This window comes from Rhipicephalus microplus, chromosome 1 (assembly GCF_043290135.1).
Source record: "Rhipicephalus microplus isolate Deutch F79 chromosome 1, USDA_Rmic, whole genome shotgun sequence".
In the NCBI taxonomy this organism is placed as follows: Eukaryota; Metazoa; Arthropoda; class Arachnida; order Ixodida; family Ixodidae; genus Rhipicephalus; species Rhipicephalus microplus.
In genome coordinates, this window is record NC_134700.1 from 273730335 (window position 1) to 273754088 (window position 23754).

The window sequence follows — 23754 nt, forward strand, 5'->3', positions numbered from 1 at the left end:
TTTACTCATTGCAAAATGTTCTGCAGTTAGTAACAATATCCGAACCTGTGACCTTCTTTTATGTTTTTTTTCCTTATTTTATTGACATCCAAAGGTTACTTCAAGTTCTTTTCTTTTTGTTTTCCTTCAGTTGAAAATGTGGATACAGTTTCTCATACCAAGAATCGAAGATGGAAACAACTTTGGCGTCTCCATACAGGTATGTCACTTCCAAACAGTGCCTTGTCTGTTTCTGAGAAAGTACAGACTTTCTTACAATCAAAAACATAGCGTAATAGTATTTTCTTTTTGTTTTTTTACAAATCGCCATGCTTAAAAAGTTACTAAAATGATGCAAAAGATTTTTTTTATTGGTGGATATTATAAACCTTATTTTAATTCAGGACAAAAGGTGGCTGATTATATTTCATCAATTAGGCCAAGATCTGGCAGCCTGTATTGGTATAGCTTATTAGAAGCAACTGTTTAAAAAACAAACAAAAAAAGCGGTCGAATCCAGCTACAACGAAATTTCTGCCACATCGAATAATTTTCGATTCCTCATCAGCTGCGCATAAAAAACAATGTGAAGTATGTCTTGTCACAACGGCTATTTTTCCTGCATATTTCTGCTTTAGCGAAGTTCTCGCGAGTACTACCTGATAACTGGAGTGGAAGTGCTGCGCCGATTGCGCCAGGCTGCGCATAAAGGGAAATTTTTGCAATAAATGTCGATTGGAAACGTACACTGCCAAATTTAGCCGAATATTATCTTCGACCAATCAACACTGAGCATTGGCCACACAAAGGACTCTGCCGCATCCATGTTCGATCATGATCACACAATTCGCTTCAGTCATTGGGTTTGTTCCTGTCTTATCGCTGTTATCGCCATGGTTTTCGCGCAAAAGTGGTGGCACCCACATGAGTACCTGTGAATTATGTAGTAGTGCAGTAAAACTTCGATAATTTGTACCCGCCGGGAACCCGGCCTGATCATTCTGCCCAAAGTACCCGTCAAAAAGTATTTCCTTTTCTTTTCGCCAAAGTGTGAAAGAGATACGGGGCTTACAATTGCGCACAATCGTTTGATAGCGTGCAGTGGCGAAGCAGCATTTCAAAACTATTACAGGGTCCGGAATACGCAGTCACTGAGATAGCGACTGAACGAATTGGCTTTCTGCGATACATATGTGCGCTTCTCTACCTCAATCTAATATTAAGCACAAGTGACAGTTTCATTGAAACACGTAGTAGTTGCGTGGACTTGATCATTTCCTGGTTAGTTGCGTGCAGCATTGCACCTATGCTGCCCATGCCGTCGCTGCCGGGTGGCTCACTGTAGCGTGCGCGCGGATTTGCCCTGTAAATTGCTCGTCGCCACTTCGCTCCAGACCGGACAGAGATGAGCAGGGTAGCTTGTTTAATTAGGGTGGGAATAACAAACTTCCATCAACCAAAGTGCGCCGTGGACATATAGTTGTCATTAAAACGATAAGCATCGCTTATCCCTTGTTTCTGTCGAGTTGTTTTTCTGTCAGCTGTGATGTTTAATGATGGGAGCACAGACACATGCGTACACACACATGCACATTTGTGGGTAGTAAGTCTGGTCAGCCCATTAGTACTAAATGTTTAGTGAAAATCATTGGAATTTTTTTACCAGAAATAGTTTTGATTGACAGTGGTGTTTGACCCTAGAAAGATGCTTCAAAACTAACTTGCATTGCTGCGGAACACACCTTTTGATGCTCCGAACCTGCTCCATTACTCCCATTTTACTGCACCAAAGCTGCTTCAAAACAGCATTATTCATCCTCCCTGAGCTGCTCCAAAACACAATAGTTCTCTTCCACCCCTGCAATAAGAAACTCTGCCATTTCCCCACGGCTCTTGACATCCGGAGCGCACGGCCATATTACAACAACCGTTGTAACCAATTTTTTTGTTATATTCCTGTTCATTATATCAAGGCTTTAGTGCACTAGTTAGTGCCTTTGTGTCGGTATTGCATGGAGCACGAAATCCTTTGGCAGAATGGTACGAAGGAAGTTTGTCTGGCTTTATCATTTGACATTCTAGTGTGCTATCTGACGCTTGTGGTTCTCTGTGCCGCAGGAAGACGCCTTGACAGAAATTAGAGCGGTGGAGGGTGAGGCGGCAGCATTCTTTGACCAGATATCCCGGTACTTCCTCACACGTGGCAAAATTATTGCCAAGGTGGCCAAGTATCCCCATGTGGTGAGAACCCTCCTTTATTTTATTTGTTCATTTGTTTGCTGCAGACTCTTGATGTCAGTGTTGTTCATAATGGCTTGTATAGTCCATCACCGTCACATGTTGATTCAAATTGCAATCATGTGTTAAGGGCGTTTCAGAAGCTCAAGGCTGCTGCCCACAGTTTCAAATGATAATGTTGTACTGTTGCCTTCATTTATCTCATTAGTGATGTAACTAGTCATTTTTGTGTCTAACAGAAAGAGTTGTTGACAGCAAAATGAAAAGAGTGTACAAAAACATGTACATTTTTTTTTTCTCTGCCCCATCATTGAGGGTGGAAGGAGAGTGATATACATATACATGAAAATGCTGCTTAGAAAAAGCAGTAGCTGCCCTGTCAATGACTGGTGCTCTTGTCAAAACCTGGGCTTCAGTGTCATTGTCTGTTCAATGACTTCTATCTTGAGGTGCCGCCCTGCCATGATGGTCTAGTGGCTAAGGTACTTGGCAGTTTATTTATTTATTTACTTTATTTATTTATTTACATTACCCTCAGGGCCCATAAAGGCATTACAGAGGGTGTGGGTAATATAACAAAAATGCAGCAATAACAGAACACAATAATACAACCAATTAATTAGAATACATGTTCAAACAATATTCAGTTATTAGAGGCTTAAGATATGATCGGTTAGTGCAGTCTTGAAGGATGACACGTCCTCAATGGAGGCGATGGACGGGGGAAGGTGGTTCCACTCGGCACTGGTCTTTGGCAGAAAGGAGTCTGAAAAAACGTTAGTACGGCAGAAAGGAATAAAAACTTTATACTGATGATCAAGACGTGACGATATGTATAAAGGTTGTGAGATTAGTTCCTGTTTAAGTGAATTATTTTGGTAAAGGATTTTGTGAAAAAGGCATAGACGAGAAATTTTTCTTCGAATTTGCAAATCAATTAGTCCAAGGTTTGATTTCATTAGTGAAACGCTAGATGTGCGGGTATAGTTTCAATTAATGAAACATGCTGACTGATTTTGAACCGACTCAATGATTGCTGATAACGTTTAAGAGTACTGAGTGATAACGTGATAAGAGTACTGAGTTTAGCTCTTTCCTTACCACGGGAAAATTGGCCTATTTTTGTATGTTGCAACTAGAAATTTTCTGTGCCGTTGCTACTAGGTTTACAGTGCCATGCAATACATCAAAATAAAGACGAATGAACGTACTTTTGAATGCTTTTCATTTTGAAACAATAAAGAAAATTTATTTGGCGCAAAAAATTCGTATACAATAAAATTATAAAATTTCCAAGAATTTTTTAAAAAAACAAAGCGATATCTCCGACACAAAATTTTTCTGAGAAATTCTGAAATATACAAAATGTTTAGTAATCACAGGGCAACATTATTTAGAAGAATTGTTAAAATTGACGAAGCTGTTTTTGAGTTACAAAAAAATTGCCTGATGCATAGCGAAATAGTGAAGTTCTGAGTTGGTCCTACGCGAGATTTTTTTTTTTTTTTTTTTCAAGAAAAAAAATATTTCGGCAAAATATTACATACCAAAATGCAAGTACTAAATGTAGGGTTTGAAAGGTACATTTGACAAAAGAACTGGCAGATCTAAATAGGTAACAAAAATTGACAAACACAAATAATTAGGTTTGTTCACAACAAACGTCGTAGTGATATACTTATATCTTCCGAGTAAAAAATTATGGAAAGTTATGAGAGATGCAAAATATTTAAAACAGCGTATTGGAGTAGGATTGAAAAAATGAAAGTTATAGCTCAAGAACTTCTCGAGCTATAAATTGTGCACTACTGCGGAGCGTCATGCCGAGGTCGATGCCCGGATCCCTCTGGGGTCGGTAGTCTACGCGTCTTTGTGCTGGAGGCAGCAGATCACCCCCATATGAAGTACAGTCGCCGACCGTTTATTCGGATGCCGAAAATTCGGACATGCCCGTTTATTCGGACATCTTCGTGGCACCGCCACTTGCCCCATTGAACCTAATGTAAACTCACGACCGAAAATTCGGACGCCCCGCTGTGCGCCGTTCGATTATTCGGACTCCGTTTGACTGACCGGATGCGTCGCCGTACGCCATGACACGCTGACAGGGACGTTAACAATACGTTTGCTAGGTTGCCAGCACTGATATGCTGCACTAGCTATGGATGGACGTCGGGCCAGTGTCAAAATGCACGCAGAAATCGCCATTGCCGATCTCGAAGGCTATGTTTGGCGACACGTTTTTTTCGGTTTTAGCCAGTCGAGCGGCCAAGCCAAGCCACTTACGGAGTCTGTTCGCTGTGGCGTTTGGCATGGTTTGGCGTTTGTGTCAGCGTGTCAGTGGTGTCAGTCAGTTGCTTCTGCGGGTAGGCCTGGTTCGTCTTGTTCTCTTTGTTCTCGCTCTCTTGTGTGTTCCGTGGCGTGCTGAAATGGCTCCGACGCCACCCGTTGCTGCGCCGTCGGGAGTGAAGAAACGCGGCCAACGTGGGAGCTACAAGACGCTCACGATGGCGAAGAAAGCGGAGATAATTCGCCAGGTAGAAGGCGGCCGACCTCGGTCTGAAGTTGCTCGGGATTTTTCCATTTCCAAGCAAACCGTCTCGGACTACCTCAAGCAGAAGGCTAAGATCCTGGAGGCAGCTGAGAAAGTGTCTGCGGGTACGCAGAAAAATTTCCGGGACGGCAGCCACCCGCAGCTTGAAGAAGCGCTGAACATGTGGTTGAGTGCCACGGTGGCTAGGAAAATACCCGTGTCTGGCAATCTGCTGAGACAGAAAGCAGAGACGCTCGCCCTGCGCATGGGTATTACCGGCTGCAAGTTCAGTGACGGGTGGTTGCGCAACTTTAAGAAAAGGTACGACCTGGCCTTCAAGCGAATGTGCGGCGAGAGTGGTTCCGTCGACCAAACGCTCGTGACCAACTACCGCGCCGACAAGCTGTGCGCACTGCTGCGCCAGTATCCACCAGAAAACGTCTTTAATCGTGACGAGACTTGACTTTTCTATAAGATGCTGCCCGACAAGACGCTAGCTTTGTCTGGTGAACCCTGTCATGGGGGGAAGCATAGCAAGAAGCGACTGACAGTTGTTGTAGGAGGCAACATGACGGGGACGGAGAAACTTCCGCTCCTCGTGATAGGGAAATCAAAAAATCCAAGATGTTTTAAAGGCGTCAAATCACTCCCTGTGTGGTATGAAGCAAATTCGAAGGCGTGGATTACGCAAAACCTCTTCGAACAGTACCTTCGCAAGCTCGACCGCCGGTACGAACAGCAAAATCGCAAGGTACTGATGTTCGTCGACAACTGCGGTGCCCATGGGCATATCGACAACTTGAAGGCTATGACAGTGAAGTTTTTGCCGCCTAACACGACAAGCGTGTTGCAGCCCATGGACCAGGGCGTGATCAAAAACTTGAAAGTTCATTACCGGTCGCGCCTCCTGAATCGTGTGCTGTTATGCGTCGACAGTAACAAAAACTACGTCGTGGATGTTCTGACGGCCATCAGCATGTTGTCCGATGCCTGGAAGTCAGTGACTCGGGAAACGATCCACAACTGCTTCCGCTACGCAGGATTTATTACTGGGATTGAGGAGGACAGTGCCACAGGCCAGAACCCCGCGGTTGAGAGTCCGCCTACCGCAGCAGCGGACATTTTGGACGACCTTCGTGCTAGCGGGGTCGATGTGGGGGCGGGTACGTTTGAAGAGTTCGCCAACTTCGACAGTGCCGTTTTGCCTTGCGCAGAGTTGGACGATGACGAGATCGTCCGTCAGGTCTGCGAGCCGGCGCTGGCGGACAGCGACTCCGACGATGACGCGCCGCCCGCACCACAGCCATCAAATGCGGACTTAGCGCAGGCCATATCGATGCTGTTGTCTGTCTACAGCGACGGCCAGACACTCGCAGAGGTACAGGCCGACGTGGTCGCACGTAAGCGTGCGTGTGTGCAGACGCGCATAGACAGTTTTTTCGGGCGATCGGGCCAATAAAAGTGCTTTTTTTTCGAGTGAATCCGTTTTTTCGGACTCCCGATTATTCGGACTTTTCGGCGGTTCCCGTCGAGTCCGAATAAACGGTCGAGGACTAGGACTGTAGACACGCTAGAAATAATAATAACAATATGTGGGACACATACAGAGCAAGTCAGCCAGCTCCAGAACACGACAAACAAAACAGAAGGTGAAAACCAAACATACCCGCGACTAACAGCTGACGTTCCCGGCTGATCTGATGTTCTTCATCCGAGCTAAAATCCGATGTCACCACATCGTTGTCTGATTCCTCACTACTCGAGAAATTCAAAAGATCGCTTGTCGAGGCGTCGGCATCGAGCGCAATCGCTTTTTTCCGAGCGCACGTGGTTTCTGATGTTGACGCCATCGCGTGAATCACATGCGCTTCAACCTTTGAACGGGCGTGACCTTTAAAAATCACCGCCACGCGGTAAAAATGCGAACCGTACAGAAAAAGCAATTCTAGTGTGTGTACCATCGCCTAGATGGCGCTACAAGTCCATAGGCACGGTGTTTTTTGAAAAATAGGGGCGCGAAATCATCGTTCAACGGTGAACGATGCCTAGTGGCGTGGTAAGGAAAGAGTTAAGAAGTACCGTAATGACTCGAATCTAACGCGCACCTTTTTTCCGGTTAAGCGAGTTCATAAGTCGCATGCGCGTTAGAATCGAGTGCGAACAAAAAAATTATGGTCAATCTATTGCCATCGGCAAATCCAAAATGGCCGCCCCCTACGTGCATCGGCATGGCGCGTCGGTCATTTCTGCCTATGTGTTTCCCATGTGCGGCACTTCGTACGTGTGCTGAGGAGTTCGTCATCTAGTAGTGCATTAGCATCAACGGCGTGGAAGGGCAGACTCCAAAAACTCGAGTGCACCACGATGCCGCTTTTAGAAGAAAAGTCATCGCGTGTGCAGAAACGGACGGAAATCGGGCCGCATCGCGGTCGTTCGGAGTTTCCGAAACGTGCGTGCGGGACCGGCGGAAACAAAAGCAGAAGATTGTCGACAGCAAAGCTTCTCGCAAAGGCTTCAGTGGACCACAGCAGGGTCGGTTTCCGCAAATAAAGAGCTGCTCGGCGAGTATGTGCTTGAGCAGCGAGCGGCACAGCGGCCCGTGACGACAGAACTGCTCTAAGTGCGGGCTATGCAATTAGTCTTAGAAAAAAGTCTAATGCGGAGCCAGTTTAAAGCGAGCAGGTGCTGGCTAACTAACTTTATGAAGAGGAAAGGCTTTTCCCTCCGAAGGGGAACATGCATATGCGAAAAGTTTTGCGGAGGAATACGATAAAAGCTTCACAGTTTTCAGAGGTTCGTCCTAAACTTGCGGCGCAACAACGGCTACCTGCTTGGGCAAATCGGGAATGCCGATCAGACACCTCTTTACTTCGACATGCCTGGCACCACAACCGTCGAGAAGAAGGGGACGAAGCAAGTTCATGTGCTGACATCGGTCCACGGTAAAACTACAGTGATGGCAATGCTCTGTTACACGTCAGATGAGCACAAGCTTCGCCCGTACCTCATATTTAAATGGAAGACGCTCACGAAAGGAGTCGTTTTTTCGAATGGTGTTATCGTGCGGGCCAGCGAGAAAAATGGGTGCGCGTTGCAATCGATGTCTTACGTTTTTTTTTTTTTTTTTCGCGCTGGAAATCGGGTGCGCGTTACAATCGAGGGCGCGGTAGAATCAGGTAAATACGGTAGTAAGCGATGAGACACCTTGTCAAAAGCTTTAGCAAATCTAAGAAAATACAATCAATAACTTGGCCTTTGTCTAAAGAGGAAGAAATGCTATGTATAAACGATATTATTTGTGTTTCGCAGGAGTAGTTCTTGCGAAACCCATGCTGAAATGAAGTGAAGAAAGAGTGACTCAATAAATGAAACGAGATTAGAAAATATGATATGTTCAAGGATTTTGCAAGGTACGCTGGTAAGTGAAATGGGTCTGTAATTGAGAGGAGAATGTGGGTTACCTGATTTCAACAGCGGTATCACCTTCCCCACCTTCCAATCTGCGGGCAAAATCGAGCACTCAATAGACTGGGTGAAAAGGTACATAAAAAATACAGAGGAGTACACAGCAGTATTTCTCAGAAATTTCGAATTAATTTCGTCCGCTCCACAGGAAGAGGATAGTTTTAAACTATGAATTAGTTTTAAAATCCCCGCAAAATCGACAACAAGTGGATCCATGGGAAAAAAATCTTTTTTGCGCATGTACGGGACTGTGTCAGTACAGCAGTCAGAAAATGACTTTGCAAAGGTGTGATTTAGAACCATGCAACATTCTTCATTGCTCATGGTGCAACCACCAGTATCTGTAAGAGATATGTTATTTTTCTTTTTTATTTGAATAGTGCTCCAAAATTTCGATGTATTAGTAGAAAGAAGGGAAGGTAGATATGTATTAAAGAAGACGACCTTTGCTTCTCTTAACGCGATGCGATATGCATGCAGTGTGTTTGCGTAATCATTCCATTGAGTAGATGTTTGACAGCGTTTCGCAAGACGAAAAGTGCGTTTTTTCTTGTTTGATAATCTTTTTAGTGTCGTTGAAAACCAAGGGGAGCGTTTCTTTCCGGAAAGCCTGCGCAGTGGAATATATTTAGCGACAAGTGACGTGGCTTTGTTCCTAAATAGTGTCCAATTATCTTCTACAGTACGGCTAAAAAATTCTGGCATGAACTCGTCAATGAATAATGCAAGCTCATTATTGATTGCTGTGTAATCGCCTCTCGCATAATCTATGATAAATTTTGAATTGCTTTTCTGACATGTAACACGGCCCTTTACGAAAAAATGTAAAAAACAATGATCGCTTATTCCGGGTAAACAAGTTAATGAATGCACTAAATTAGGATTTTTGACAAGGACCAGGTCAAGTGTGTTCGATGAAGTAGCGCCAGTTCTAGTTGGCCCAGATACAAGTTGCACAAAATTGAAATTTAAGCACAAGTTAATAAAAGATTGACTTTCAGCGGACGAACCAAAAACGGAGGGAAATTGTGAAGCCCAACTTATTCTAGGAAAGTTAAAATCTCCTAGAAGAAGCAACGGAGAGTGAGGAAATTTGAGACGAGAAAATTAAAAACGTCATGCAGCTCAACGCAGAAAGTAGTTGGTGCATTTTGGCGGCCGATAACAAGCACAAATCAATGTGTTTTGGTGATCTATGGCAGCACGCACACAAACCAACTTTAAGGACGTTGTAAGTGCAATCCTAGCAGACACTATATTGTCGGCAACGGCAATTAGACGCCACCACCCGGTTAGAATTAGAACGGCACCACCCGCTGCGGTGAGACGCGGCCAGCTTGCGCGAAATTGACCTGCAGGTCGCGGGATCGAATTCCGGCTGGGGCGGCTGCATTTTCAATGGAGGCTAAAATGCTTAAGGGGAGACGCTCCTCGAAAAAGTTTTTTTTTATTTCTAGTAATAGAGACTGGAAAAGTTTGTTATTAGTATAGTTTTTCATGCAGATTTCAAATATGCAATCATTTTTTGTGTAGCTGCTATAATTATTGAGTTATGCCATAAACAATAGCAAAAAGTTACATTTTTTGCGGGCACTCTTTTATGTACTAAACTTTCAGTAAAAGCACTGTGTCTGATCTTATTTGACTCTTGGTAGATTGAAAAGTGCAAATATCTATATAGATATGTCACAGAAATATTGGAACCAAGAAAAAAAAATTGTATTGAATGACTTATTATTTTCAATCTCCCTTGAAACAATAAGCTAATATTTTCACAACTAATACTGGTTGGCATTGCAATTTAGAGTAGATATTCGCATTCTGCATGTGTTGAAGAATATGTGTGCCAAGTTTCGTTACTATACAATGAATATAAGTTTCTAAAAGGCTGCCCGGAAAACGTGAAACTGTCAGAAAAAAATGAGAAAAACAAGTTTGAAAGTTCGCTAAGTTGGCATTTATTAGGAAATCATTCTTTTTGCATCAAATTGGGGCACAATTAAAAGTACCTTGCTTTGAATGCACTGCAAGTGTCTAGAAGTCCCCTGCACCATAGCTTGGTCCTTCACGGCTCTTGCGGTCAGTGTCCTCAACACGAGCTCTCTTCGCTGTGTTGCGACGGTGTGCCCTCGCTTCTGCAGTTTGCTTCAGGTTCATCTTCCTGATGCGTATGACGTCACAGTGGTCACCATGTGTGGCCAGATCTTGTGAGGGGAGAATTCCAATGCCTTCGAGCACTTCTTCAAAGCCCCTGTGGCCTTTGTTGTACCAGAGTACAGCAAGAGCGGTGGCTGTCTCCACAGTTGTTCTGGAGGCGAACTTTGTTTTTGGACATAGCAGCCATATCTTGCTGTTCAGCGATTCGGCTGCATTCTGTGTCTTGCCATGAAGGCACCGAATAAGGAGTTTCTCCTCTGTAAGGCGCTTGTAGATAGGCATAATTGCCAATCCTTGAGCCTTCGTCAACAGTGGGGTGTGGCGTGGTGCAGGCTCCCCCAGGGCTTCCGCACGCTTGTGCTTGCACCACGAATTTGGTCCCGCGGGGCAAAAGTTGTGGCTACTGGCACCATCACTGGAGCAGCAATGAAAATACGATGCCCATATGGCAGTGTACATATTTCGGACACTGTCCTTGTTGCTCGTGATGGCGATCTTGTAATATGTTTGTAGTTTTATTATTGTCGCATCTTTCAGTTTTTCGCCTCGTGGCAGTGGCGTTGCCAATTTCCGTAGGGCAGTTCCCAAGCGCTTTGCAACGTGGCTCGTGCACTCTTCTTTGTCAATGGGGGTGTCACAGTATACATTTGCCTCGCAGACTGCAGTGTAGGCCTTGCTGTCACCATCACTTAGGAAGCTGGTGAATCGCAGTGGAGTTTCATAAGACAAGGTCCTCTGCCATATATTGACAGCTGCCGCAGGTTCCATTGCATGGGATGAGCAGTCAGTGTTTTTTTGGCAAACTGGAAGATGAAAAGCTCGCCATATCTCTTCATCCTCCCCAAGGTCCCTGTGTATACTGCAAGCATGGCAGTAGTTCGAAAGAACTTCAAAATCGAGGCAGAGCCCCGTGTCCAGGGACACGACTGTGCCCACTCCATTGTGGCTTTTATGACCTCTTTTCTGCCAGGTGCCATCAAACATGACTGGCACATCTCTGCCGCCGACTGCGTCCTTCGTGATGTTTCGTGCCTGGTGCAAGTTTTTGCTCACTGCCGTCATCGCCGCACCATGGAGCTTCTTGCAAATGCCGTTGAATGTCTTGTGATGCATCGGGCTCGGAAGACCGAGAATCGCACAAAATCGTGAAAGTTGGTCGTGGCCTGCGCCTATAGCGCGTACTGCCAGAACTGCCTTCACGTTTACAGCAAAGCTGTCACGCGAGCTGCCGCTGTCAAAACAAGCGCTCGTTCCTTGGTCCCCGGCCGAAGCAGTACGTCTCGACGTGTGCGTGAACGAAAGTGCAGATTCAGGGCAATCAGAATTTTGACAGCACAGTTCGAGGAATGCCGAAAGTCCTTTGCGCTTTCCAGCTGCCTCTCGCACGCCGAGCTTCCGTTCGCGGCAGGTTGGGCATTGCGCACCCACCACAAGTGCCGTCAGCGCATCGATTTCGCAAAGCAGCATGTTCGCAGTAGCAGCATCTACCGGTCTACGTTCACTCTCGAAGAATCCAATCTTCCTTTGGGATGCACTGACGAATTACACGGCAGCGGCTATTTCACAACCACTGTCGCAGGGTTCGGTGACGGTGTTAGGCCTATCCGAAGTCAGAGCGTCGGGGCGTTGGTCGGGGGCGACATCGTCGTTCGCTGTCGCTTTGCGAAGCGTCCGACGCCGTTTCCCTCGATACTTGTGGCGAGTTCTGAACTTTCGATTATCTGAACTGCACTTCTTCGGGCTTGCCATGACGCAAAAATGCAGAGAAACGCAGAAAAACTCGATCGCGACGTCCGAGGCTTCGCTCTTTTGCCGGAGAGATAGGAGGGGGAGGAGTGTGGAGCGCACCGCCGTCCATTGGCGGCCTCGCGCTGTGTGCCGCAATATTCAAAACGCGTGACGTACGCATTGTTTTTCTCGTTTTTTGTTTATTCTGCGTGAAGGCACGAGACTGGCTACTAGTGGATTATGAAGGATACGGCCTTCGCAGCATGCGTGCACGATTGCAAATGGCGGCCAACGCGTCGTTTTCGCGACAGGACGACGCGAACTTCGCCGTTTTTCGCGACTTTCGCGCAATTCTCGTGTCACCGCTGCCCACTTGGAAGCATTTTTTGATAATTTCTCGTGCGAATTTCAGCTTGATATTTTCAGAAGTAATAGATTATAGTCCAAGGATGCCAATACAGCCGGAAAAAAAAAAAACGAAAATTTTCCGGAAAACCGCGACTTTTCGACCCGCGTCTCCCCTCAAGTCCCGTGTGCTCATATTAGGGTGCACGATTAAGCACCCCACGTGGTCAAAATTTCCGTGGTTGTCTACTTTGGCGTCTCTCATAATTATGTGTTGGTTTTGAGACATTAAACCCCAAATGTTAATCAATCAATCATTTCTTGAAGCCCCGCCATAGTGGTCTGTGGCTAAGGTACTCGGCTGCTGGCCCGCAGGTCGCAGGATTGAATCTCGGCTGCAGCGGCTGCATTTTTGATGAAGGCTAAAGTGTTCTAGGACCATGTGCTCAGATTTGGGTTCACGTTAAAGAATCCCATGTGGTCGAAATTTCAGGAGCCTTCCACTACGGAGTCTCTCATTATCATATGGTGGTTTTGGGACGTTAAACTCCATACATAAATCAAACGTCATTTTTTTCTTGAGGTGCATTATGTGTGTAGACTGCATTCATTGTGAGCCAAATTCCAAGAAATGTGCATCGTGAAAATTGGATTTGCTGTAGCTTACCGAATAGCACGGGTGCCCTACGGTGCCGGCCATTAAGGAACTGCCACTGCTTACGGGCTGGGTGTCGAGCTATATGAGTGAATTGATGTGGTGAGCATTCGTAGCCAATACGACTTAATTGTAAATGAAAGAGTCAACAATTCAGTATCATCACATTGTGTGAACAGCAACCGTATCAACATTGTTTTCTGCCAGAATATTTTTTTAAGCCATTGAACATATTTTATGTGCCTTCAGCATAGCTCTGAGAGAGTCCCTTTAAGCAGTGACTCCTCGATGACCAGCTGCTTTCTGAGAAATCGATTTTGGAATGCCGTAATAAGGTTTACGCCGAAAAGCTAAAAGCCGCTGTTGAAGTTTCTGCGAACGACACACCTCATTAAACTGTTGTCACACTCCTGTGTTCTGATGTGTTTCTGCTTTCCCCCCTCCCTCTCTTCCGTACTTTTGTCTCCCCTTCCTTGGTGCAGGGTAGCAAACTGGATATTTTTCTCACTAACCTCCCTGCCTTTCCGCGTCACATTTCTCTCTCTCTCTCTCTTCTGTTAAGCTCGTGCACTTCATGCTGGCATTTTGTTTGGTTTGCAGGAGGACTTCAGACGCACCGTGCAAGAGTTGGATGAGAAGCAGTATGTCAGCCTGCGGCTGGTTCTTTGTGAACTCAAGAACCATTATGTAAGAGCAGTTCCTTGTGTAAATGCTCATGCGACTGTCACAGCTTTGAATATTAACTGATCTTTCATTGTTTTCGATGCAGGCGACTCTTCACGACTTGATCACTAAGAACTTGGAAAAGATCAAGAGGCCACGAAGCAGCAATGCTGAAAACATGTACTAGCTTTTACAATAATAATAAAGTCGAAAAATCGGTAGTTATGTGCTGTTCGTCTTTCTAGTTAGAGGAGAGAGAAAAAAATGTTTTAAAGGAAAGGGACTGCAAGAAGGTGAAGGATAAGTCAAATGTCTGATAACCTACCATCTTCACCGCTATAAATGGTGTTGCAAATATTAATACATTTGTCATTTCTGTTTTGGTGAATGCAGCATCCAAAATCTCATCATTTCAAGATTGGTGGTAGATGATTTTACTGTATTCAATAAAAAATGTTGAATGTTACGACCATACGGTGACTGTACAAGGCATCAGTGATGCATCTCCTTCAAATTTTAATTTTTTTTTGGCATCGATGCCAGCGTGTAAAAAGCTCTTGCTTAACATGCATGTACATGTAATCCTGCAGATAAATCAGTCGCCATCACCAGGTAGGTAGGCTGGATTCCCAGCCATAAGATAGTGAATGAGCAAATCGGCTTGCCTTCAATAGTTATCAGTACAACTATTGCCTCTCCCCCCCCCCAAAGACCCTTGGACCCCTGCGTTCCACATCCAGCATGTAAGCAAACTTGCTTTATTTGAGTGTTACCCACATGCCCTACTCAACAATCCCGCTGTGTGGTCATTGTGCCGCTCACAAAACGTCGCACAATGCTGCAAGTCGTATGGCACGCCTGTGCATAAACCACGATCAATCGGAGCCTCCTCAATGCAACATACTATTTCCTTCAAGTGGCGACCGCAGGCTTTTTGCAGGTACCACGGTTCAACGCTGAAACGCCGCCAACGGCGTTCTAGTCTTGGTCTAGATAAGAGTTACTCTATACGGTAACTCTAGTTCTAGACTGTAGGGATGAATTTGTTCCTGGAGCGATAGCACGTTTGTTTCCGATGGCGAGCAGATGGGTGCCACTGCACTGAGATGTAGTGCAGATGAAACCTTGCCGTGTGTGGCTTGGATTTTAAACATATTTAGCACATTTGTTGAATGAAGGGCTGTCGGCACGCGTGGGATCCACGCAACGTGGTAGACTCTGCACCGGAACAAAAAAAAAAAAGAAAAGCTGTGGGGTGAGGCGGTGGCTTGGGCAACGCCTCCTCTAGAAAGATGCCTGCCGCATGAGAAAAAAAAAACAGCTGCCACACCCTTTCTCTCTATTTTAAAATGTTCTCGGTCGCTAGCGTCACCTGTGGCGGATGGTGCAACACTTTGCATAGCCTCCGAAACAGTGGTGCACAGTTGCAGGTCTCGAACAACTCTCGACTAACGCGCCCCTATGGGCCGCAGATGAAAAACGCTTTGCTGGTACCGGCCGCCGCCGTGATGATAGTGTCGGTCGCGAGCGTCACCGTGCGGAGCTTGTTTAAAACTGAAGGCAGGCCAACTCCGCTGGGAGCGCCAGACATTCCTCAAGCATCTTTCTGAGGAGGCGTTGGCTTGGGTCGCGTTTGCGGCGACGCTCTCCAGATGTCTCTACTGCCGCGTGCCACTTTTTCTTTCACGGCTCGGAACTATTTTCTTTTTCTATTTTCGCAGTATCCAGTCGCGGAGTGGCGGATGCAAGTCTTGGCGGACTTGCGCCGTGAGTAGCTGAGGGAGACGCGCATGCGCCCTGCGCCGCATTAGAGCAGACGTGTGAACGTGAAAATCCGTAGGGTTTGATACATACGGTTTCGTTAGTGTGTTGTGTGAAGTGTGGCATGGGCACGTGTGCGGGATGCGACGACGCACGTCCTACGCTGGTGCGGATCCGGCTGTTCGCCAGCGTTGTGTTGTGAATGGGCCTCGTGTGCGGTGCTGGTGACAAGAAGTGGAATTGGTACTGCTGCGGCTACTGCAGGTTGGGCAGACGAAATTCCTAGGCCTAACGATATTCAACGATTCATCGAAAGATGCACAGTGGTACTGCCGACAGACTCCGGATAGGCAACGAAGTGAGGGAACTGAAACTCGGCCGCAGTTTCTCAAGCAGCTCCGGCTCGGCATTCCATTCCATTAGGTGTAAGTGGCCTGGCTTTCTTTTTTTTTTATTTCTTTTTCGCTGGCATGTGTACGTATGTACTACGTTCATCGTGACAAGCGAAAGAGCTGCGTTCGTGCCGCGAATTTTACAGCAGTCTCGAAGTGTCTGACGAAGGAAAAAAAAAAAAAAAGAAGAAAAACGTAAATTCACGCAGATCTCGGACTGTCCTCGCTTACTCGCTCCTCCGCTAGACTATTGCGGTCGGGTTCGGAAAGGATAACCTAGACGATAAAATGCACGTCGTCGGGATGGCCTTCTCGAATCGGTCGACACATCGCACATTTCTCGCTCTTTTCTCGTTTTGCTCTTTTCAGCTCTTAACATCCGCGTTGTGTTACTGACACCGACCGGGAATCGCCGCTTTATCTTTCCCGAGTTCATATAAACACCAGCCCCTTACTCAAAAACCAGAGAATCACTGAAATCGGCGGTGTGGTCGTAAAATATGCGTTCGTATTGCGTTGAAGTTCGCCACCCTTGTCTCTACAGCACATGTCTGTCTAATTTGTACCTTAAACGTTTATTTGCACGTGTGCGTTGAGCGGACTGGTGGAGCGCGACAAACGAAGTGCTACGTGTGGCAACGCGGCAGAAACGCTGCGATGACAAAAAGAAAAAAAAAAAGCTAAGGCTCCTCGGTGCCTTCCTACTGTATAGGCGTGTAATCAACACATTTGTCAAGGTTCAGCCATTGTGCATTCTTTGCTCTATTTTTTTTTCTTGCATGTAAGCAGGTGCCGTGTCTTTTTTACTTTGCCAGCAGCATGGGGCCGGTATCACTGGTGGGAATGAGTACAAGCGGTTGACACGGATAATCTGGGCTCAGGCGTTTGAAGAACATTATTATTATCGCGTTTGACATATGTCGGTGCGTAGAGGATACAGCGGGAATTTCTAGCTGTATAAGGAATGCACCGTCACTAAGCGTTGTCTCGATAAGTGCGGAAAAAACTCGGCAAACTTGAGAGGGAGATTGGGCACGTTTGATGTTCTTTCAGTTATTGCACCAAGTGGCCAGATCGCGTTTCCCTGCAGTGTCGATCAGTAAGCTGTAAGGGCGACAGTAAATACATGCAAATCACTGTTCCGATTACGTAGAGAAAACTTCGTAATCGCTTCGACAATGTGTCCATCAGTAAGATGTGCGGAGATGGTGTTCCTTAAGTCGGAGTCGTAAGTCGGTGCGTACAGTAGCGTTGAGTCTTTCAGATATCGTCTGTACAGCGCAACAAGTGCAGGGAAATAAACAGGGAAGAGCAATGTGTAGCGTGGACCAACTTGACCAAATCAAGCTCTTAATTGTTGCTGCAGTCGTGTCAAAGCATGCTCTCTCGTCTCTTCCTCGTGTTTTATCAGGATGTTGTCACTGTAATCCGGCGCTTGTGAGGCAGAATCAGTATCGCCATACAAAAAAAAAAAAAAACGCTGGGCTGATAAGCTTTCACGGTGCTGCCGAGTTCTCAGAACTGCTCGTAAAATATTCTAGAAAATAAAGAGATAAAGGTTAGTCCTTTAAGCTAAGTGCGGCGCGTACTGGCTAAGATTGATAGGTCTAAGAGTGGTCAAGAAAAGACAGATGCGTACGGGAGGCTATCCCGGAGAGAACCCCAGGTGGTTGGTCGAAATCGCGGGAGCCATTCATTACGGTGCCTCTCATAATCATATCGTGGTTTTGGGAAGTTAAAGCTCTACAATTATACTATCTTGTGTGTGTAGTACGGAATGTCGCTGAACCTGAAGTTCCTTCTTTTTTCTTTTTTTTTCCCCTTTAAAAGCTACGGACTTCAGCTGAACCCGTCGTTTTAACTATGGAGATTTTCCTTCTCTTCCGTCTTCTCCCTCACGGAGACCTCGTAAGTCTAGTAGCTAGAGACTTCGTCTGCTGCGGCATTCCTTTTCCTACTTATTGTGATTACATCGACGTAACATTTCAGACCTTTCTATGCTTCGAAAAAACGATCTAGACCTGGGAGCTCTAGATGAAATGAGGGAAACGTTAAAGTGGGCTTTAAAAAAATACATCAAAGCCAGTTTCGCTTCATGGAAGATAACAGTGGTTCTGTGACATCATTGTGGAGTTCATCGCGATTTGTTGGCGCTCTCCTCGGTTATCTCCGGTTCCCTGGGTCGCCTCTCATGCTACTTACTCGTTGCGAGGCTTGACGTGAAACATTCAGTGACATGTCCAAGTACAACGTGTCCCGCTATTTTCGACCTTTAAGAACCTTGATCGAAGCCATTGAAAGATGGGAACGTGCGTTCGGAGCATAGGCGGACGGGTGGACAGAGGGAGGGTGCTTAGATGACTGTTGGGCGCCTGCTCCCCAGTCATCTTCGCACAGTCAGGCACTGCGCCGTTGTCGCCCAAGGGGCTGACAGCAACTAGGTGCCTTCTTCCTCCTCCTAGAATCACTCAACAACACACAGTCAGACCGAACCGTCATCGATGTGCAGTGTCACGGCTGTGCAGTTTTTTTTTTTTTTTCGTTTTCTCTGTTTAATATGTCGGCTCAGGGACACCCGGTATTGCGGAACGGTTTACTGTCACACATTTACTCCTAAGAAAAGTAAAGACCAAAGCACCCGATCAACGATCCAGGAGAGGGGGGCGCTGCGTAAACGCCCCCCCCCCCCTCCTCACACACACCTATTTCGGATAAGCCAGCGCCCGCCCATAGTTCTGAGCCTTGTCTTTCACAACGAGGCCACATGCAAGGCTGCAGCCTTCACCCTAACCCGTCTTTGCTGTCGTAAATCGATATTTGCTGGTTCGTTGCCAGCACTTGAGGAAAACAGCAGCTATAGGCTGAATGTATACAGGGAACTCTCGTGTGACGAAATTGTGCCGCGGCGCGCCTTGTTCTGGGTAGTTATAGATCAACCGTACGGTGCATGACACTAGAACAGTGACGCATTCAGTTCGCTTGCACAGCGATCTGTTAAAGCTTGGACAATGAACACTTCGCAGTTATTATCTACATGGGGCATCGTCTCCCTTTGACGCGGTGGAAGCTACGCGCTGCAGTGCGTGGTGTCGTCCGAGATTGTCTTATGCGCAGTGTTATCTCTCGACCCTCGCGGTCGTATCTCCGAGAGCGATGACGATTACCGGTTTTAACACGGTTATGAGGCGTGGGTCTTTATCACCTCTTTCAGGCCCGATGATTCCAATCCGAATATTCAATTTTCTGCGTTAGTCAGCAACCACCTGGTACAAAAAAGAAGATAGCATTCAAATGCGACTCATACTTAGCATCTGCTCTACGTATGCTACCAGCCTGGTAGCCTAAAGGCACGTGTGAGTGAAGAAACTTTAGAAGCATCCGCACTGTTTCCGCCGTTTTCTGTGGCAGCTTCTGCTGTCGCCCTGAAGGGCTAGGACATTCATTTTAGTTTTGTATCTAAAATTTGAATTTGGCTGTTGGGTGATGTAGTTTTTTACCTTCGAAACTAATTGATTTTGGTCGAAAAGTCATGCGCGGAGTCTTTATTGATTTTTTAAAACTTCAGTACTTATAATTATGCGAATGTGACATTATAAAAATCAGTTGCTTACATTAAACGGAATTAATTTGGGATTTGGGCTTGAAAAGGTCAACAGGAATGTACTAGCCGCGTTACTGTTCAGCGTGTGCGTCATTAGTGCAATCCCGCCGCGCACATCTATCGAACGGCCTTCCCCTTTTCGATGACGTCATTTTCCGCGGCGACGCGTCTGAAAGCCTCGGGCATTGTCAAACCGGAAGCGCCATTTCGCAGCATTTGCTCTCACGTGGTCTTGACTTGTGAATTATTAGAATTATATATTCCGATAAGGAACTGATGCTGGGATCGATTGTTTCATGTCTGTGTTTGGTTTTCATGTCCAAAGCGAATGAAACAAATGACCTCAATTTGTTCGAATGCTATTTGGGGTCCAAGTTGATAAGGTACGCTACAGAGTGTGGTTGCGTATACAAAACGTTTAACAGCTGCTCTGTCTGCTACAGCTTTGGTCATTGCGCTGCCAGGGCGAAAGAGGGGGCTCTTAGAATGAAGCTTTCTTCTGCAGTATCCATTCTCGGTTCTTGTCGGCACAAATCGGCCTAAAGTTATCTCCCAAACCAACGTTTCCAACAATCTTCCATTCGTACGTCCCCTTAGTTTATATTGAAAAGCGATCTTTAACGCAGTGAGAAAACTCGTCACTGTAGAAGGCAAAAAACTGATTTACACGTACCTTAGCAGCGCCTTTTGAGTTTACCATCAGCACGGATGAGCCATGCACGGGTGGTCTTTTCGTGGGGGCTCATAAAAGAGTACTGACACGATTTTAAGGAGGCACCCTGAAGGGACAATTTTCATTGTAATGTTTTCTTCGCCCGGCGTCTGCAAGCTAGCCCACCACAGTTGACATTATCGCGATTTTTGGAAAGACTTGGGGGGGGGGGGGACATACCTCTTTAAAAATGGCCATTTCTCGCTCTGTATGCCTTGGCAAAAAACGATTCGGGGAGGGAGAGGGGGGCACGGGTCCGGTATGTCACCCCCTGACTACGCCCAACGAGGATTAGAAGAAGAAAAAAAAAATTGCGGGAGGGGAAATTGTTCACCAGGAGTGAAGCTGTACGCACCGTAAGATGGCGGCTGCGGCTGCCAGCTTACTAGGGACGATATGAGCGGTTGGCGTTCGGTGATTGAAGAACCCGCCGCAGTGGTCTAGTGGCTAAGGTACTCGGCTCCTGACCCGCAGGTCGCGGGTTCAAATCGCGGCTGCATTTCCGATGGAGGCGGAAATGTCGTAGGCCCGTGTGCTCAGATTTGGGTGCACGTTAAAGAACCCCAGGTGGTCGAAATTTCCGGAGCCCTCCGCTACGCCGTCTCTCATAATCATATGGTGGTTTTGGGACGTTAAACCCCACAAATCAATCATTCGGTGATTGAAGAAGGGAAGTCTTATTGTACACGTAACTTCTACGTACACGAACGAAACAATGAAATTAAGTGAAAAACAGTGTATACATCTTAGAAATGAGCACTAAAAAGAAAATTATCTCTGTGTATCCGAATGTTAACGGAACGTTTTCCGCGTAAGCCCAACGATTTTAACTTGGAAAATTTTTGGGGGTGAGATAGTGCGCAAAGTGCGTCTTTGTGTTACCACTTTTCCTTAATAAGCCTTCAATTCCAGTCAAATTTTAATCGAGGCTGAGTCGCCGGTACTCTTCTCTGTATGTTATTTCATCTGGGACACCCATCTCTTACTTTATAATTTACGTTGCCTTTAGACTGACAGATCAAAGCCACGTGATTTCTAAGTGGGCACCACCAGAAAAGAGCATGTCTCGGAGATTTTTGGTAAGCAAAAGCTGGCCTCAGCAATATTTTTTTAATCCTCCTTGGCTACGCCGCTGCAAATGACAGAGTTATTATTTCGCGAGTTGCCGTCCTCCCGTTAGGTCAGATTATGCTCATATACGCCACTTCGAAAACACCCCCTCTATAACGAAACTGAATCGACTTAGACGAAACTGCTAGCCGGCCTAGTTGCGCTTGTCTGTGTGTCTTCTTTATTCGTCCCGTGTGTTCCGTGCAAAGAACATCCGTGGATAAACTTTTTTTTAATGAGTGCTGACATGAATATATATTATCGGATTGTCGTTCTATATGAAAGAGAGTACTGTGGAGCATCTTTTGCTTGCAATATCAATGGGTGGCCTCTCAGTGACGTGTTAACGCAGTGTGACGTCACGGGGAGACCGCAAATCACGACGCACGAAGGTTGTCATCCTCTCGTGTTGCTGAAAATATGAAAAAAAAAGTGCTACTTTTTATAACCCTACAGGGTAGTCCTTGTGAACCCTGCGAGACAGAAGAGTGGATCAGAGAACAAATAGGGGTTAGTTGATAATTAGTAGACCTTACTAGTGACAAGAAAAGAAGACCTGGCCAGGTCACATTGTGAGAAAGACAGGTAACAGTTGGTCAGTTAAAGCATTAGAACAAACTCCAAGAGCCACGTGGCAATGGGAACTACGGTCGTGAATGGTAACGGGTTAGGTGGAGCGACAAGATTATGATATTCGCAGGCATAATTGAAGTGGAATTAGCTGGCTCACGGCAAGCTGGGCCCTAAATAATGTGAAATGAAAGCTCACTGGTTTATTTCAGTGATAACAAATGTGAAAAAAAAAAATGGAAGTCAAGGAAGCTTTACAATGCTAAATGTCCACTCTTAATTTTTTTTTTTTTTTGCATATCGCGTGTCATGTTTGAATAAATGTGGGTCACGGCTTTTCGAACCATATTATCTCGTTCGTCCCCGATGCAGATGTGGATTATACGGCTTTTCTCATGAGCATGTCATGGTATTTAGAGCGTCAAAGCCCTGCAATTGTTATTTCAGGGCAAGGTTGAAGAGACGAAAAAAAAAAATGGTGAGCACTATAGTTGTCGCTGGAACCAACGTTCCAACGAGCGGACTTGTCTTACTATACGTAGCCTACGTCAACACTATATATAAAATGACTCAGCACATTTGGGTGATTGCCGAAGGCCGCAGACACCCGAGTCGACCCGTCTACGTTTACATGCGCTCTAAAAACGGGGCCGTTTGTGTCAACGTACGTATGTACATCGATGATCGCCCATGCCGATTCAACGTTCGATCAGTCTGACCGGCTGGAGCGTAGCCGCGAACGTCGGGTATACTCTCACCTTGACAAGCTTACCTGTAGACGGGCCGAGCCAGAAATGTGCGTGTATATACACACCTGTAAAATATAATTACGAAGGCGGAGGGGGGGTGCTTGCTATCCCCATCCCGCCTTTCGAAATAATGGAGAGGTGACTATGTCGGCTGGGCAACGCTCTGGTGGTAATCGACTTTTTGTAAAAATGCCTGCGCGTTAACGTGGCCTCCGCGATCGACTCCAGCAACGGCGCGCTGTCGGAGCTAATCGCGGAGGCCACGGCGTTAATGTCGCGTGAGGAGACTATGGACTGACGAACTATATATACGGAGCAAGCTATACCACTCGGGGACGTGGTCCGCCTGCTTTCCGTCGTGTCGATCAGGCACGCTGTTCAGTCTCCCGGCGCATAAGGGAAAGCTAAGCGCGGGCCCTTGGAAGGTTTAGCTGCGGAAATACATAAGCGCCGCTCAGGTGTTTTTCTTCCGGATGCGACAGACCCTAAAGGTCGCCGCGGCGCGCATCCGCGAGCCTTCCGCGTTCCTACACGCGGCGCGCTGCTACGACGCAGGCAAACGCGCACGGCACCAGTGGACGGCTACTATATGCGGTTTATGGTCCGTCAGTTGTAACGAGTCCCACGACGTTACTATTCGCTCATTTAAGGAAAACTGCTTAAAAAATTCCGAATGATGCGCCGTCGGATGGGAAGCCGCGTCACCTTTCGACTTTCTCACGTCGCTCTGAGCGGGCTGCTGGACGCTGGACACGGCTACGCAAAAGAGGCGAGCGAGTCTTAAATCACCGAAATAGAAAAAATAGACAGGGCCCTATCGATACTATGATAAAAGTATAAAGCATCGCTTAGTAGACACAGGACTCGGGAAGGCACAGTGACACACACGGTGCTGAACTTGCAGCTCGATTATTGAAAAAAAAAAAAAAAAACAAAAAAAAAACATGCATACGTTTCTTAAGGGCGAGCGCGCATGTTCATTGTCAATGATATCAAGGATGATATACGTAGTCCCAATCTGCTTGTCTTCTTCAGTTTATAACGATACTACATGCGATATGCACTTAGGAACACGAGTATGTAGAATTATTTGATT

The 23754-nt window shown here is 46.2% G+C and overlaps 2 protein-coding genes across 7 annotated transcripts in view; both read left to right on the plus strand.

Moving 5' to 3' along the window:
• Positions 1 to 13984, plus strand: part of REG (proteasome regulator gamma) — a 40146-nt gene extending 26162 nt beyond the window's left edge. For all 3 annotated transcript variants that reach the window (XM_075894779.1, XM_075894795.1, XM_075894784.1), the window contains exons 7-10: positions 131 to 199; positions 2098 to 2220; positions 13701 to 13787; positions 13870 to 13984. In XM_075894779.1, the coding sequence (XP_075750894.1) occupies positions 131 to 199; positions 2098 to 2220; positions 13701 to 13787; positions 13870 to 13950 (360 nt within the window). In that variant the 3' untranslated portion in view covers positions 13951 to 13984. The remainder of the gene's footprint in view (positions 1 to 130; positions 200 to 2097; positions 2221 to 13700; positions 13788 to 13869) is intronic.
• Positions 13985 to 15485: 1501 nt separating this feature from the next.
• Positions 15486 to 23754, plus strand: part of LOC119188192 (uncharacterized) — a 138403-nt gene continuing 130134 nt past the window's right edge. For 3 of the 4 annotated variants that reach the window (XM_075894816.1, XM_037436116.2, XM_037436117.2), the window contains exon 1: positions 15693 to 15949. In XM_075894816.1, the coding sequence (XP_075750931.1) occupies positions 15841 to 15949 (109 nt within the window). In that variant the 5' untranslated portion in view covers positions 15693 to 15840. Of the gene's footprint in view, positions 15950 to 23754 lie in introns of all 4 variants that reach the window. The other variant, XM_037436119.2, reaches the window with a different exon arrangement.